At 46.0% G+C, this 12108-nt stretch overlaps 1 protein-coding gene across 21 annotated transcripts in view; it reads left to right on the forward strand.

Annotated features, from left to right (window-relative positions):
• LOC119400020 (ubiquitin carboxyl-terminal hydrolase 7) overlaps window positions 1–12108 on the forward strand; it is an 85621-nt gene that overhangs the window by 66911 nt on the left and 6602 nt on the right. For 18 of the 21 annotated variants that reach the window (XM_049417920.1, XM_049417935.1, XM_049417919.1 and 15 more), the window contains 4 exons: window positions 3179–3226; window positions 3365–3436; window positions 8267–8363; window positions 11384–11519. In XM_049417920.1, coding sequence (XP_049273877.1) covers window positions 3179–3226; window positions 3365–3436; window positions 8267–8363; window positions 11384–11490 — 324 coding nt within the window. In that variant the 3' untranslated portion in view covers window positions 11491–11519. The remainder of the gene's footprint in view (window positions 1–3178; window positions 3227–3364; window positions 3437–8266; window positions 8364–11383; window positions 11520–12108) is intronic. The other 3 variants (XM_049417930.1, XM_049417936.1, XM_049417938.1) reach the window with 1 other exon arrangement.

Consider the following 12108-nt stretch of genomic DNA (forward strand, 5'->3'; position numbering starts at 1 on the left):
ACGAATTTGTGTAGTTGAGCGTCAAAATGAAACATACGTTGGGGGGAGGCAGCAAGTAGCATTATGTATGCACTGGCAAACATGCAAAGAACAGGGTGGACACTGCCCTGGAGATTGTTAGAAACCAAATAGGGACTTTCGTTCATAGTTGGACGTATTTCCCCTGTACAAAATTATTTTTTACCTTCCCTTCGTACTTGAGCACCCTTTTTGTTAAAATTAAAAAATATTTTTGAGAATGAGAAAATTTATTAAACTTCCGTTTATTTCGGGCTTCTTAGCAAAAGTCGTGCCACTTTTTGGGGCTTCTTTTGGGAAGGTTATTTGCTTTTTAGCTCGGCGACATCTCGCAACTCTCTTTTAAGGGTTCATTTCTTTAGCCATTGCTTACCAAAGCTAGCTGTTGCTTGTATCGGTGTGGGTGTAATGCGAGGATCTCTTATGTCGCTCGAAAACGTCATGAAAGGCAATAAGAATTATCAGGGCTGTATCTTGCACCAAGCAATGGTGCTGTGCTACCATATATGACCCCTTACGTGCAGGTGTTGCTTTGCAAAGCATGCATGTTTTCGAACACATTCACTTCATTTTCAATTTTACAAAACCCCTGCGCTGAATGTGAGGCCATAGTCGCAGCTTGGAAACTTAAAATGCATATCATGCATGATTCCTCGAATTATGCTGTCAGTGTGTGTATTAAACGGAGGAGCCGCAGCAGCAGAACTTGCATGGCAAGATAGATGTGTACAAGACTTGTGAATTTAGGCAGCCACGCTACCACATGAATTGAACTCTTCGATTGCTGTGCAGCTCAGCCAAGAAGAGTCACTACAGCGAAGCTGCGTATGGCTAGGTTTTGGCAGATCGCATCCACAGACAAAAGACTCGTATAACGACAATTTTCAGTGCCTCTCGCAGATTTCCCCCCTCGCCACCGCCGATGCTTCTTTTTAAGTGTCATGATACACTCAAACCTCATTATAACAAAGTCGCATCTGCCACGAAATTAACTTCGTTATATCCGAAAATTCGTTATAAACGTTTATTTGTAACACTGTAGCTATGACAAGACTATTCTTCATTTACTTCGTTATAACCGATAATTCGTTATATCTGTGTTCATTATAATGAGGTTTGAGTGTACTCCGCAGGTGGCGCTTCCCACCAATCGTTGTGCCCCCCCCGTGTCTCGTGACGTAAAGACTGCACTAGCACTTGCAGAAGGATATTTTTTCTTGGGCTAGCTGGAGCTTGCTAATAATCATCATGTAGCTGATGGTTCTGCGTGGTGGTTCCTGTCGGTTTGTGGTTCTGTGTGTCCGTTTTGTCTTTTCGCGCTACATGATGATTATTTGCACTAGCACTGTTGTCGGCAGTTTTCCTTCGGACTCTCTATGGGGCGGACGCATGTTGTTCGGGGATTGAAGGAGTGCCAATGCGCACTAAAGCGCGAATGAGTGCGAAAACAATGCGAAAGCCGCTGCCGCGTAATGTGCACCCATAGCCGCTGGCTTCGCTGGCTTCCATCTGCAGAGTATTGGAAAGGCTCTGAATATTTAAATGTGTTGAAAAATCTGAGATGAACACGTTAGGCGCAAGCACATGTCTGGCATTTTTAAACATGACGTCAGGGTCTGTGACAGGCTTGCTTCTCTCGCACACTTAGACCCGAGTACAAACCACAGAATGTCTTAAATTATTTCAGCTTTGTTCATGCAACGATTGGGAACCGAGCAATGACGCCTTGCACAGCCATTATTTTCTAACAGTTTTGATGTCGCACATGCTGAACGATGCTGTACGCGCTTTTATAGCCCCTTCGGGCGCAAGTTATGATGGAGAGTCTAAAAATGTGTCAAACTTAACGCAACAGTAATTCCAGGGCACTCTATGCCTACATCCCAAGAAGAAAATGAAGCGCTACGTTGTTTTCAGTCATTTCACTAACTTTCAGTAATTAATGGTAATTAGCATCTAATTAAATATCTAATTATTCTGCAATCTGTCAGTTTCGACTCTTTCATAAAACAAATCAAATATTAGGCTTAAAAATCATGCCCAGTTTGTTTTGTGGTTGTTTTCGTTTCGAGCAAAGAAAAATAATACTCACTCTTGACGTTGCTCCTTGAATGCGGCACATCGAACGATCGTCGAACATGGTAGTGTCTACAGCAAAGTGATTCTCTGCAGCAGTATGCATCACAATGAAGTTGAGTGAACGCTAGTTGTCCACTCAGGAAGCCTGTACAAATGTGCACACTGCATTTCAAGCCATTTGAAGAAACATGCAATGCGCAACGCGCCTTTGTAGTTGATGTGTACAATTGTACAAACTGTTGCTGAAGGGGTTATATTTCAAAAATGTGGAAACTGTTTCCGCTTTAATGCTACGCTCTAAGAAAAAATGGAGTATTTGGGGAGTATTTCTGCCACACAACAATAAAAGTCATCTACTTCGCGTACTTTACTCGCGTTATCACTGTGGTCCTGTCATGAACGGCACGCATGTTATCAGTGTGACATAGCATTCTTGATAAGAAACTGAAGAGAGCCGGGTTTTCTAGACAGGAAATGCGAGCAATCCAGATGACGATTATTGTTGTGTAGCAGAAATACTCCCCAAATGCTCGTTTTTTTCTTAGAGTGCATCCGTCACCTACGCTCTGAAGAGAGTGAAAGGGGTGTCTTTTTGTCTCACCACAATAATCGTCTGGCTTGCTTGCGTTTCCTTTCTAGAAAACTGCGCCCCCCCATTTTCTCATCAAGAAAATGCAATGTCATGCTGCTGGTGCCCATGTTGCCGTTCGTGACCAGAAATTGTTGGATGCTCGGCGATACTGCAAGGATAGGCACGCAAGATGGATGATGATTATTGTTGCGGGACGAAAATAGACCCTTTCTACTCCATTTTTTAGAGTGTATGCTGGGCCCGAATATTGTATTTGTTCTAAAACGAATTAATGTTCTTGCCATACGTGGTTGGTTGGGCCTCACGCTTACATCTTGAACGAGGGCATGTGAGCGTAAGCCTCGGCTGATTGCTTGTGACAAAAATGTTTGCGTCTGTTTTTGACCGGCTGTAACATTTCCAGTCCCTCCGTTTTGTTTCCTAGTTGTGTGTGCGTAACTGAACGTTCCATTCTCTCTGTTTACCTTTTCCTCTTCCTTTTTTTTTCAGGAGATCTTCTCAACGTTTGGTGTTCCCTTCATGCTGAAGATTAAGCATGTAAGTGCAACGTGACTGAACAGCAGACTGGTGGCTGTATGTCAGATCATCTTCATGTGTACATTTTGACGATTCAGTGTTAGTGTTTGGGCCTTGCAGCCTCACCTTAAGCCGTACTCTCGCGTTGTTCATATCCAGGGGGAACCCTTTGCAAAAGTCAAGGACAGGATCCAGAAGAAGCTGGATGTCCCCGACAAAGAGTTTGAAAAGGTGAGACCATCTCATCTTCGCAGTTTTTCAAACATAGCGTGGCCTGCGCGTCTATCATTCGTGCATGGACAAGTCTTAAGGGGGGACGCGGCTTTCGTATAGCGAAAAATGGCAAAAAAATCGATTTTTTGAAAATCACATTTTCAGTTTCTGTAGCCCTTTTTATATCCGATTCCAAAATATCTTCACCGAAAACCGCGTAGAAGTGCTATAAAAAAATTTTTGCGCCTGCCAAGGTGGCGAAAATTATTGGGGAAATCGCAAAAAAACACTGATTTTCAAAAAATCATAGCTCCGCAACGACGCCACCGGGCGCCGATATCTTGGGCTCATCGGAAAGTGCATTTCTCCGTCTTCAAATTCCCCGCCGCAGCTGGCTCCTCCCTTCGAAAACAAGCGCACAAAAAGCAAATGTTCGAAGGTCGTTTCGAGCCCTCCGATTGGCCGCATCCGCCTTGTTGCCCCAGCGCGCCTCGCCATTGGTCCGATGCTCGCTCCGGGAGATCGTCGTCTGCAGCTCGTGCGTCTCGAGCACACGGCTGTCGAAAGTCGCGCTACTTCGTTGCGTGTTCGCAATCGCTCTGTGTTCACGGCTCGACGATAACTTTGAACAAGAACTACGTTTTAGTTTAGAGCTACTAGCGGAAGCTCGGTGGGATTACGATGGCGCACTGCACTCGTAGCGAACATCGCAAACGCGCATCTCGGACCGACTTTCTAGCGTTGACTCGTCGGATCCGTGGTTGGAGGTTCTGCTTATGCGCACTTCGGACGTCGTGACGAAGATGATCGCAGGACGACTCTTTGTACTCGCGACCACGCATTGCGTACTTTGAAACATCGGGCACCGCGGCCGGCGCGTCTACTGCTCGGAGTCGTCACTAGGCCTAACTCCGCTCACGGCGTCGGCAGGCGAGACGAACCTCGAACTTTGCGGGCAAGAGCAACGCGTTAGCGGATTCGCGGCAGTGTGCTTCTTCGCAAGGAACGAAGCGCTTCCCCCGCCGGCTTCTCGGTACAGCGGATGGTCATTTTACGCATCGGCAGCGGACCCCACGGCCAATCTCGTCGCGCAGCGGGCGTGCGTCGGCGTCCCGCAATGTGAGGCCAAACACGTTGCGCGCCTATTTTTCGTCGCCGCACCTAGGCATATTGCGCATCGTCACCGAATGCCGCCACCCAGCACATCGCGTGCCGACTTCCCGGACTCTGCGGCCGAGCACTTAGAGGCGAAATAAAGCACTGTTGATGCAGTTTAGGCGCGCTTGGAGCCGTGCGTGGTATCGCTGTAAGCGCTCATGAATCATCTGAAAAAATAAAAGCCTCGCAGAAAACCGTGTCCGCGACCGGGTGAATAATGAAGCGCATCGCAGGCGAGGTTTACAAATTAGCTTGACGAGTGAAACAGGGAGATGAATTCATATCTGCCCAGTTCGCGTCTTGAATAAACTGCTAAGGAATTCCTATTCCACCAATGTCTTGGCCATAACTGCCTTTTTTTTAGGAGGAAGTGATAGGTTGCCATGATGAGAGCCGCTTTTAGTATCCTATAAAAATGATTCAATGATCAATTGCAATCAAGACTGTTAATTATGTTAATGAGAGCATGAATACAAGAAAGCTGGCAAATCATCATAGTACATGACCTACTTGAATTACAATATCTTGTTTTTTGTCATGTCTATTACACCACTTCATAACTTCGTTTAAAATTCATGCTACATGTTCTTTGTATATCAGAAAAGGATTTTAAGAAAAAAGAAAGAAAACAAGGGCACAACCGATGAAAGGCCACATGTGCAGGAGGTCCAACCTTATAAAACACCTTAAAGATCACAATCTTCTTGTGTTTTAGAGAAGCAAGGCACCTCAAACTAAAGACAGGGCACTCAAGAAAGTGCACATTACGAAGGACTCAAAAGATTACGACCCCAGTGCCTTTTGATGAAGTAATATCGTTGGTACAACTTTAAAAGCCGTTTTCTCAAAATGACTTTTCTTGCTTCCTGCTTCGCTTGTTCCGCCGATTTCTCACTGACCGCTGGGTCTATTTCAGTTCCGTTTTTTGTTCTATATTCCTTGAAGCACAGTTCAGGGCGTGACATTCTTGCTTTTTCAGTATGGCATTTTGATAATTAGCTATTTGACGAGTTGCACAAAGCCTCGATGCCTGTTGCGCAGTCACCTCATGAAAAATGAAAACTAAAAAAAAATTTTGTTGCAAATAAAAAAATCTAAGAATGTCACGCCCGCAATCAGACATCTTAGAATGCATAGCACTTTGAACGAGTTTCCTATCGCATTTTTTAAGCGAGTCAGACTCGGAACAAGAGCAGAAGGTGAAATATATTGTAAATCAAAAAGTTGTAAAGATATATTCATGAAATTTCTACAGTAGCATTAAAACAACATTTCAAATAAGTGTGCCAATTTTCATCAAAATCCATGAAGAAATAAGAAAGTTGGTACCGAAAGCCACGTCCCCCCTTAAAGGTCACTGACCTTGCAGTTCCGAGGAGAAGGGCACGTTTACGATGAGGGTGATTATAGTTGTTCAGCAATAAACGTGTGAAAGGATAGAATGTTGTGTTAGTAAACGTTTCATCTTTCCTGAGCACTCAAAGGGCCCCAAGCCACCCCTGATAATTTTTTAACATTTCATGTAAACGCACGCATAGAACTCGGGAGTGTCGTCACGATTAACAACGCCGAACGCGGCAGCGCTAGGAGCCGAGCTGCAGGCGCACCACAAATTCCAACAAACGATCCCTTCTCCTCTGCGGGCCTTTTGGCAGTGTTCAGCCCCTCAGTGTATGCGATGACGTCAACATTTTAGTGTGCTTGTCATATACAAGACCTGTTTGCCCGCTTGCAGCTAGATGCACTCACCGCTCTTCTTACATGCACGATGAGGAGGAGCACTCGGCCAAGAGGAGAGACGAGCCGACAAACAGAGCGTAGCGATGGAAAGAGCGAAACGAGCAAGGGCCTCTTTTGTATCGTCAAACGCGCGTAACTCCGCTATTACGGCTCCGTTTCGAAAAATTCTCACAGCTACGTGTTCGTTGTACACTCGTGCCCAACTGCAACACCACAACTAAATTTTGACCTCTGAGCAGTTTAGGAGCCCCTTTAAGGGAGATGCTTTTCTTGCTTTTCATAAAGACTGTTACGTTGAAGTTGGGAGTGCTTCAACCACTGAAACGCGTTGTTGCTTACCTTATCAAGCGAACCATGTTCATGCAAGAAGGCAGTGTGTGTGCTGGCACATTGCTAAGCACTCATCCCTCCACGAGCAAAGAACGGTGCGCAGTTTGTTAGTTAGTTTAATGCAAGTTCTGTATTGTTGCTGCAGCTTGGTTAGAAAATTTTGTCATTCGATGCGCTCTGGTTTTTGTTTCTGCTATTGTCTCCATGGAGGAAGGAAAAACTGAGAGGCCCTATCATATTTCAATGCATTGCGAAAAGTGTGGCGGAAGTGACGTCAGATTTATGGGGCAAACAAAACAGCAGACGCCCCGCGGCGTGCTCACCGCGGTGGTTAGCTTCTGTGCAGATTTGTAGTCCCGGCGTAAACTTAGCGCGTATTGTGCGGTTCGCACGCAGTAAAATGTTGCAAGCAGACGTTTACCAGGCTGTTCGCGCGTGGCAGACCCGAGTGCTGCGTGCTGAAATTCTTCGTGGAGCGTTTTTGTGCAGCAGTACAGAATACCGGTACGTGCCGTGATCAAAAAACGTTCAGCCCCTGCATCATCGTATTCGAACTCGCCTAGCAGTGACTTGCGTGTTCTGCTGGGCGTTAGGCCTTCCCTTTCTCGTAGCCCGATTTCCCAATCTGTTGCCGGATTAGTGGTTCTTTGTTCGTGTATATGGAGGGAGTGTAGTAGCTATTCGGCGCAACGCCAACCTATAGTTGACGTAACTTCAAGTCGAAAAGATGACACCGCTGTATTGTATACGCGATCGTGCACGTAAAGTTTGTAATTCCAGTACGCACACAACAACAAGCACGCAGCGAGCGCACACTGCACATTACATACATACCTCACGTAGTCCGATAACAACAACATAAGTTTATTGCCCTTTCGTTGAACGATGCCTTCGGCGCATGTTACGTACGGCGCGTCAGATGGCAAAAACAAAAGTTCACGTGTGTTCTGAGTTGACACAATGAGTAAGAAGCCACAGAGCGCACATCCGAGAGCTTCGCATGCAAATACCATGCATTAGTGATCAGCAATGAAGCGAACGTGTACGTACACATGAAAAGTGACACCCGGTACTTTCCGCAGTGCACGCGATTTGCACCGGGTATACGCAACCATACGCAACAGCTGGGCATTGTGTAGCTTTCCTAAAGAACACACACAAGGAGCAGCATGCGTGAACTGACTGTGCCGCGGTGCTGCTTGCACGACGAAAAAAAAAAAGGCTCGAATCGCGCATGCGCTTGCAAACGACACGACTGAAATTGCGAAATGTTTCGAGGCTCCTTCGCTAGGAGGCGATGCGGGTGTTTGCGATGTGGAGACTTCACGAATGTGACGTCAGGGCCTCTCGTTATTTTTCCTTCCACCATGATTGTCTCTCCTGGTCGGCATCTGTTGTCACCTTAAATGCGCCATTATAACAAGTTCCCATGAACGCGGGCCATGGCAGCTTGGAACTTGTGAATGAACCTTCTTGGTGCTTCGTTTGCAATGCATCTGTTCCTCGTTAAAGCTTGTTCCCTGGTCATAAAACCTTCCTGCGTTTGCTCTGTTGAGCTGTTCTCACTTCCAATGCCCTTCACTCTTCCAATACACCCTTGCGATCTCCTCTTCCGTGCAGTACAAGTTCGCCATCGTAGTGATGGGGCGGGCGCAGTTCATCGAAGACAACGATTATGTCGTCAACCTGTCCGACTTCATGGCCCAGGCGCCCCAAGGTGGGTTAGAAATAGATAGATAGATAGAATTTTTAATAACTTCGCAGATGTTAGCCTGGTTTATCGCCTGGCTGTTACTCTAGGTGTTGTGTGATAATAGAGACTTATGCACTACAGACGTCACTCGTGAAAGAAAACTCCCGTGAAGGCCGTTTTTAAAACTAGAGTAAAGTTCACCCAAATGGAAAGGAAAAGTTACCCGCGACAGAATTTTAGCTGCAACTGGAATCAAACCTACAGTCTCAAAGCATGCTTGAACCGAACCTGACCTGAAAAAAGATGTTTCGTCAGTTTGGGTCTAAGCAGTACAAAGGCAGCATACACATGCCGTGCAACAGTGCTTAAAAGATGGCCGTGTTCACGAGTTTTGCTGCGTTTTTACAAAATAAATTAACTGCTGCGGCAGAGTGAACATTGCTAGCCAGCGCATTTTCATGGTGCTTTGGCTCTTGAATAACAATGCATCCCAGCATACCCATGCACAGAGCAGCATACAGTGCCAGGCGTAATTGCACGAGACTGTGCCAAAACTCTGCAGTATCCATTGTGTTAGTGTTGTGCTTCAGTAACCTAGATGCAAGTTCATCACTTATTGTGCTTAGTTATGCATAACAAGATTGTGCCTTGAAGGCAGAAATGTTCATAAAAATGCTTGAAATGCCGCCCTAGATGTTGGAACATGTTATTGGATCTTGTCTGTAGCCTTGTGGTTTAACTCCTCAATTCTGAAAATGCCGGAAAAAAATGTGATGGACACGGAATTTTTAATAAGTTTGCAGTAGAGATCACTAGTGATTCACGGTCAATCTGGGGATCTGAGGCCCGCATCATCACTTTCTTTGTCCTAGAATACGTGACATAGCTGTCCGAGTGACGTTTCAATGAAACGGAAAAAAGTTTATTCAATTCGTGCATTCCTCCACCCTGAAAGCTTCGCAGTCCTCACGGAGCTCAAAAACTCTCGTATCTGCACGTTAAAGGGACCGACAGCAGATTTTTCTTGACCCAGTTTCTGAAGGTGCAACAAAAAGCCCCCCTTGGTAGTGCTTAAACCTGCAGCAGTTGGTTACAAAAGTGTGTGGATATTTTGTAAGCAGAATTTTTCAATCTGAGAAGTGCCTGAAAAAAGTAAGAGTCCCTTCTCCAGCAACGCTGAGAAGTGACAATAATTCAGACAACCTTCCTTGCAAACTTATAATTACGCTCAACGTTTTGCTTTCACAGGAGTGAGTGCAACTGTGGTTAACAACCTTGTTTTTGAATATAAAAAGCCAGTTTTATACTGCCTCGCGAGCTAGGAGCTCCTGGTACTTCTCCGTCGACAGGTGCCGTTAGTTCCTTGGCCAGCAACTTCATGCTGCCACTCATGAGTATCAGATCATACCTCAGGTTAAGGCGGTGCCACTGTTCTGCTCAGTACAAACAAAGGCGTATCTGTGTATTCTAGGTTGGAAAAGATTATTACTAAAAAAGTGTACTGCATTTCAACACTGATATAGAAACCATTAGCCATGTACATCAGTCACATGATCAGAATCGTATGGCCACGCACGTTTATTGCTGCATTCGGGTTTCAGCTGCAAAAACTTTTAGCAACGCTCGGCGCAGACCACGCCTCGATGTTTTGGAAGCTTGGTGACTGTTCGAGATCATTCTGTTGAGATTATGCGCAGGACGCGAATAAAGTATATTTGAGAGCTTGCTCGAGCACCAGTGATAACGCTAGAAGGTTCGACGACTGCGTTCCACCGATGATCAGATTAATGACGGCCGACGCTCTGTTCGCTGCTATCAGTGTACAGCGTGTTGTATTGCTTGTACCTTTACATTTCCTGGGCACAAGTTCACCCGAATAACGAGTTAACAACTGACTGCTGCCTTCGTCCCAACCACGGGACAATATGCATCCTCTCTTTCTTGCCACGTGGTGTGCCAAAAGTCAAATTTACGTGACTTTAGTGAAGAAATAATATAAATTCACGTTTAATGAGAAAAAACGGGATTGTTTCAGTTAATACAGTAGACAATCTGTCCATTAGTGGGCGTTATCTCTGTTCCTGTTCTGAGTGGTTTGTTTGTCCCTTTAAAAGAAGAGGTGGTTATGATCAGTCGGCAGTTCCCCGCTGCATTGAACGTAGCACTAGCCCCTGCACATACGAGAGGGATCTCAGGAAGGGTAACTCCCTTTAGGAGGTATTTAGAGCACTTCCAAGTTTACGAAAACTTGACTGTACAGGCAGAGGCAAAGGGCACAGACTTCCAACTGGATGTCTGTAAATGCCTTCTGAATGTGTCCTTACTAACTCGCCCATGCTTGAACCCTTACAAGGGTAACTCTGTCTCCCTATCAGAACTGTGTAGAGTAACTGTAGTTTGCAGTAACATTAGTGAGAGCTATACAGTGACTAGTTAACAGTAACATTTGTGAGAGCTGTATACAGTAAAGGTATGGCCACGCTAGCGGCAGAAAAAAAACACGAGTCATGCCACGTGATGCAAGTTGCTGTACATCAGCGCCTTCACGTGAAGGCCACCTTGGCAAGCACATTGCCGCATGGTAGTGTGATAAGGTCTCGCGCGCTTTCGCAGTGTGTTTTGCCAGCCACGCTTTTGCTGCACTGCGGGTTGTCTCAATTGAAAAGTTGGCGTCGAGCAGTGGCAGCCTGGCCCCCATGGCTTCGTGATGTCACACTCGTCACTCCTGATTGGTCACGCGCCTCACGGCACGCGTCATTTGCCGCAGAATTGGCTCTTGACCCATTCCAGGCAGCACACTGCAAAACTCTGCTTTTCTGCCGCTTTGAACGTACGCGTCACGCTGCACGTGACACTGCGGCATGTGTGTGTTTTTGCCGCTAGCACGACCCTGCCCTGAATTTATATAGCATTCCCTTCCCCTTGTAAAGATGGCTGCATGGAAATAACCTGGAGCCCCTCTTGCCACCATTCCCCCTCACCCAACCCACTCCATTCTCTTTTCACTCTCCCCCCCCGATTTCTCTTCTCCGGCTTCCTCGCAGCAACAGCAATGCACCCGCGGCCGTGGCTGGGCATTGAGCACGTCAACAAGGCGCCAAAGCGGTCTCGCTACAACTACCTCGAGAAGGCCATCAAGATCCACAACTGACCGGCACGGGCCTCCATCTCAACCAGGAGGTGAGCTGGGCAGCAGAGCTCATGTTTTGGACATTGCTTGTCCGTAAAAGTATCTGCACTGAATGTTACACAGTTGCAGCTCTACTGTAAAAGTATCGTTACTAAACGTTACAGTTTCTGCTTGTCCACAAATGTACTGACAGTTAACGCTACAATGGAACCCCGCTACAACGAAATTGACTTTGTGCAGAAAAAATTTCATATAAGTGAACATTTCGTTGTAGTGAAATCGAAAAAAATATAGCTGACCTGAGCTAATAGAACAGAAAAACCTTTATTTCCAAATTCGAAAAGTGTCGGCTGCTTCCTTTTTTTTCCCCAGCAGCATCATGACACGATTCTCATATATGCATAGCGACGCCATGTTGAAATGCATGCTGAAACAATGGCTTCCGCGAATGGACCAAACGGAAGCATGGGCGCGCAACACGAATTGCACAGTTGCACTAATACGCTAACACTGGCTATTCGCCAACAAGGTATCCGACAACGAGAAGATGTAGACATGCTATTACGAAGCGATGACTTACGCCTTATTCTATGCTATTCTTATCATCCACCACTCGTGGCTGGCTGATCCTATTGATAA

Source organism: Rhipicephalus sanguineus, chromosome 7 (genome assembly GCF_013339695.2).
Source record: "Rhipicephalus sanguineus isolate Rsan-2018 chromosome 7, BIME_Rsan_1.4, whole genome shotgun sequence".
Taxonomy (NCBI): Eukaryota; Metazoa; Arthropoda; class Arachnida; order Ixodida; family Ixodidae; genus Rhipicephalus; species Rhipicephalus sanguineus.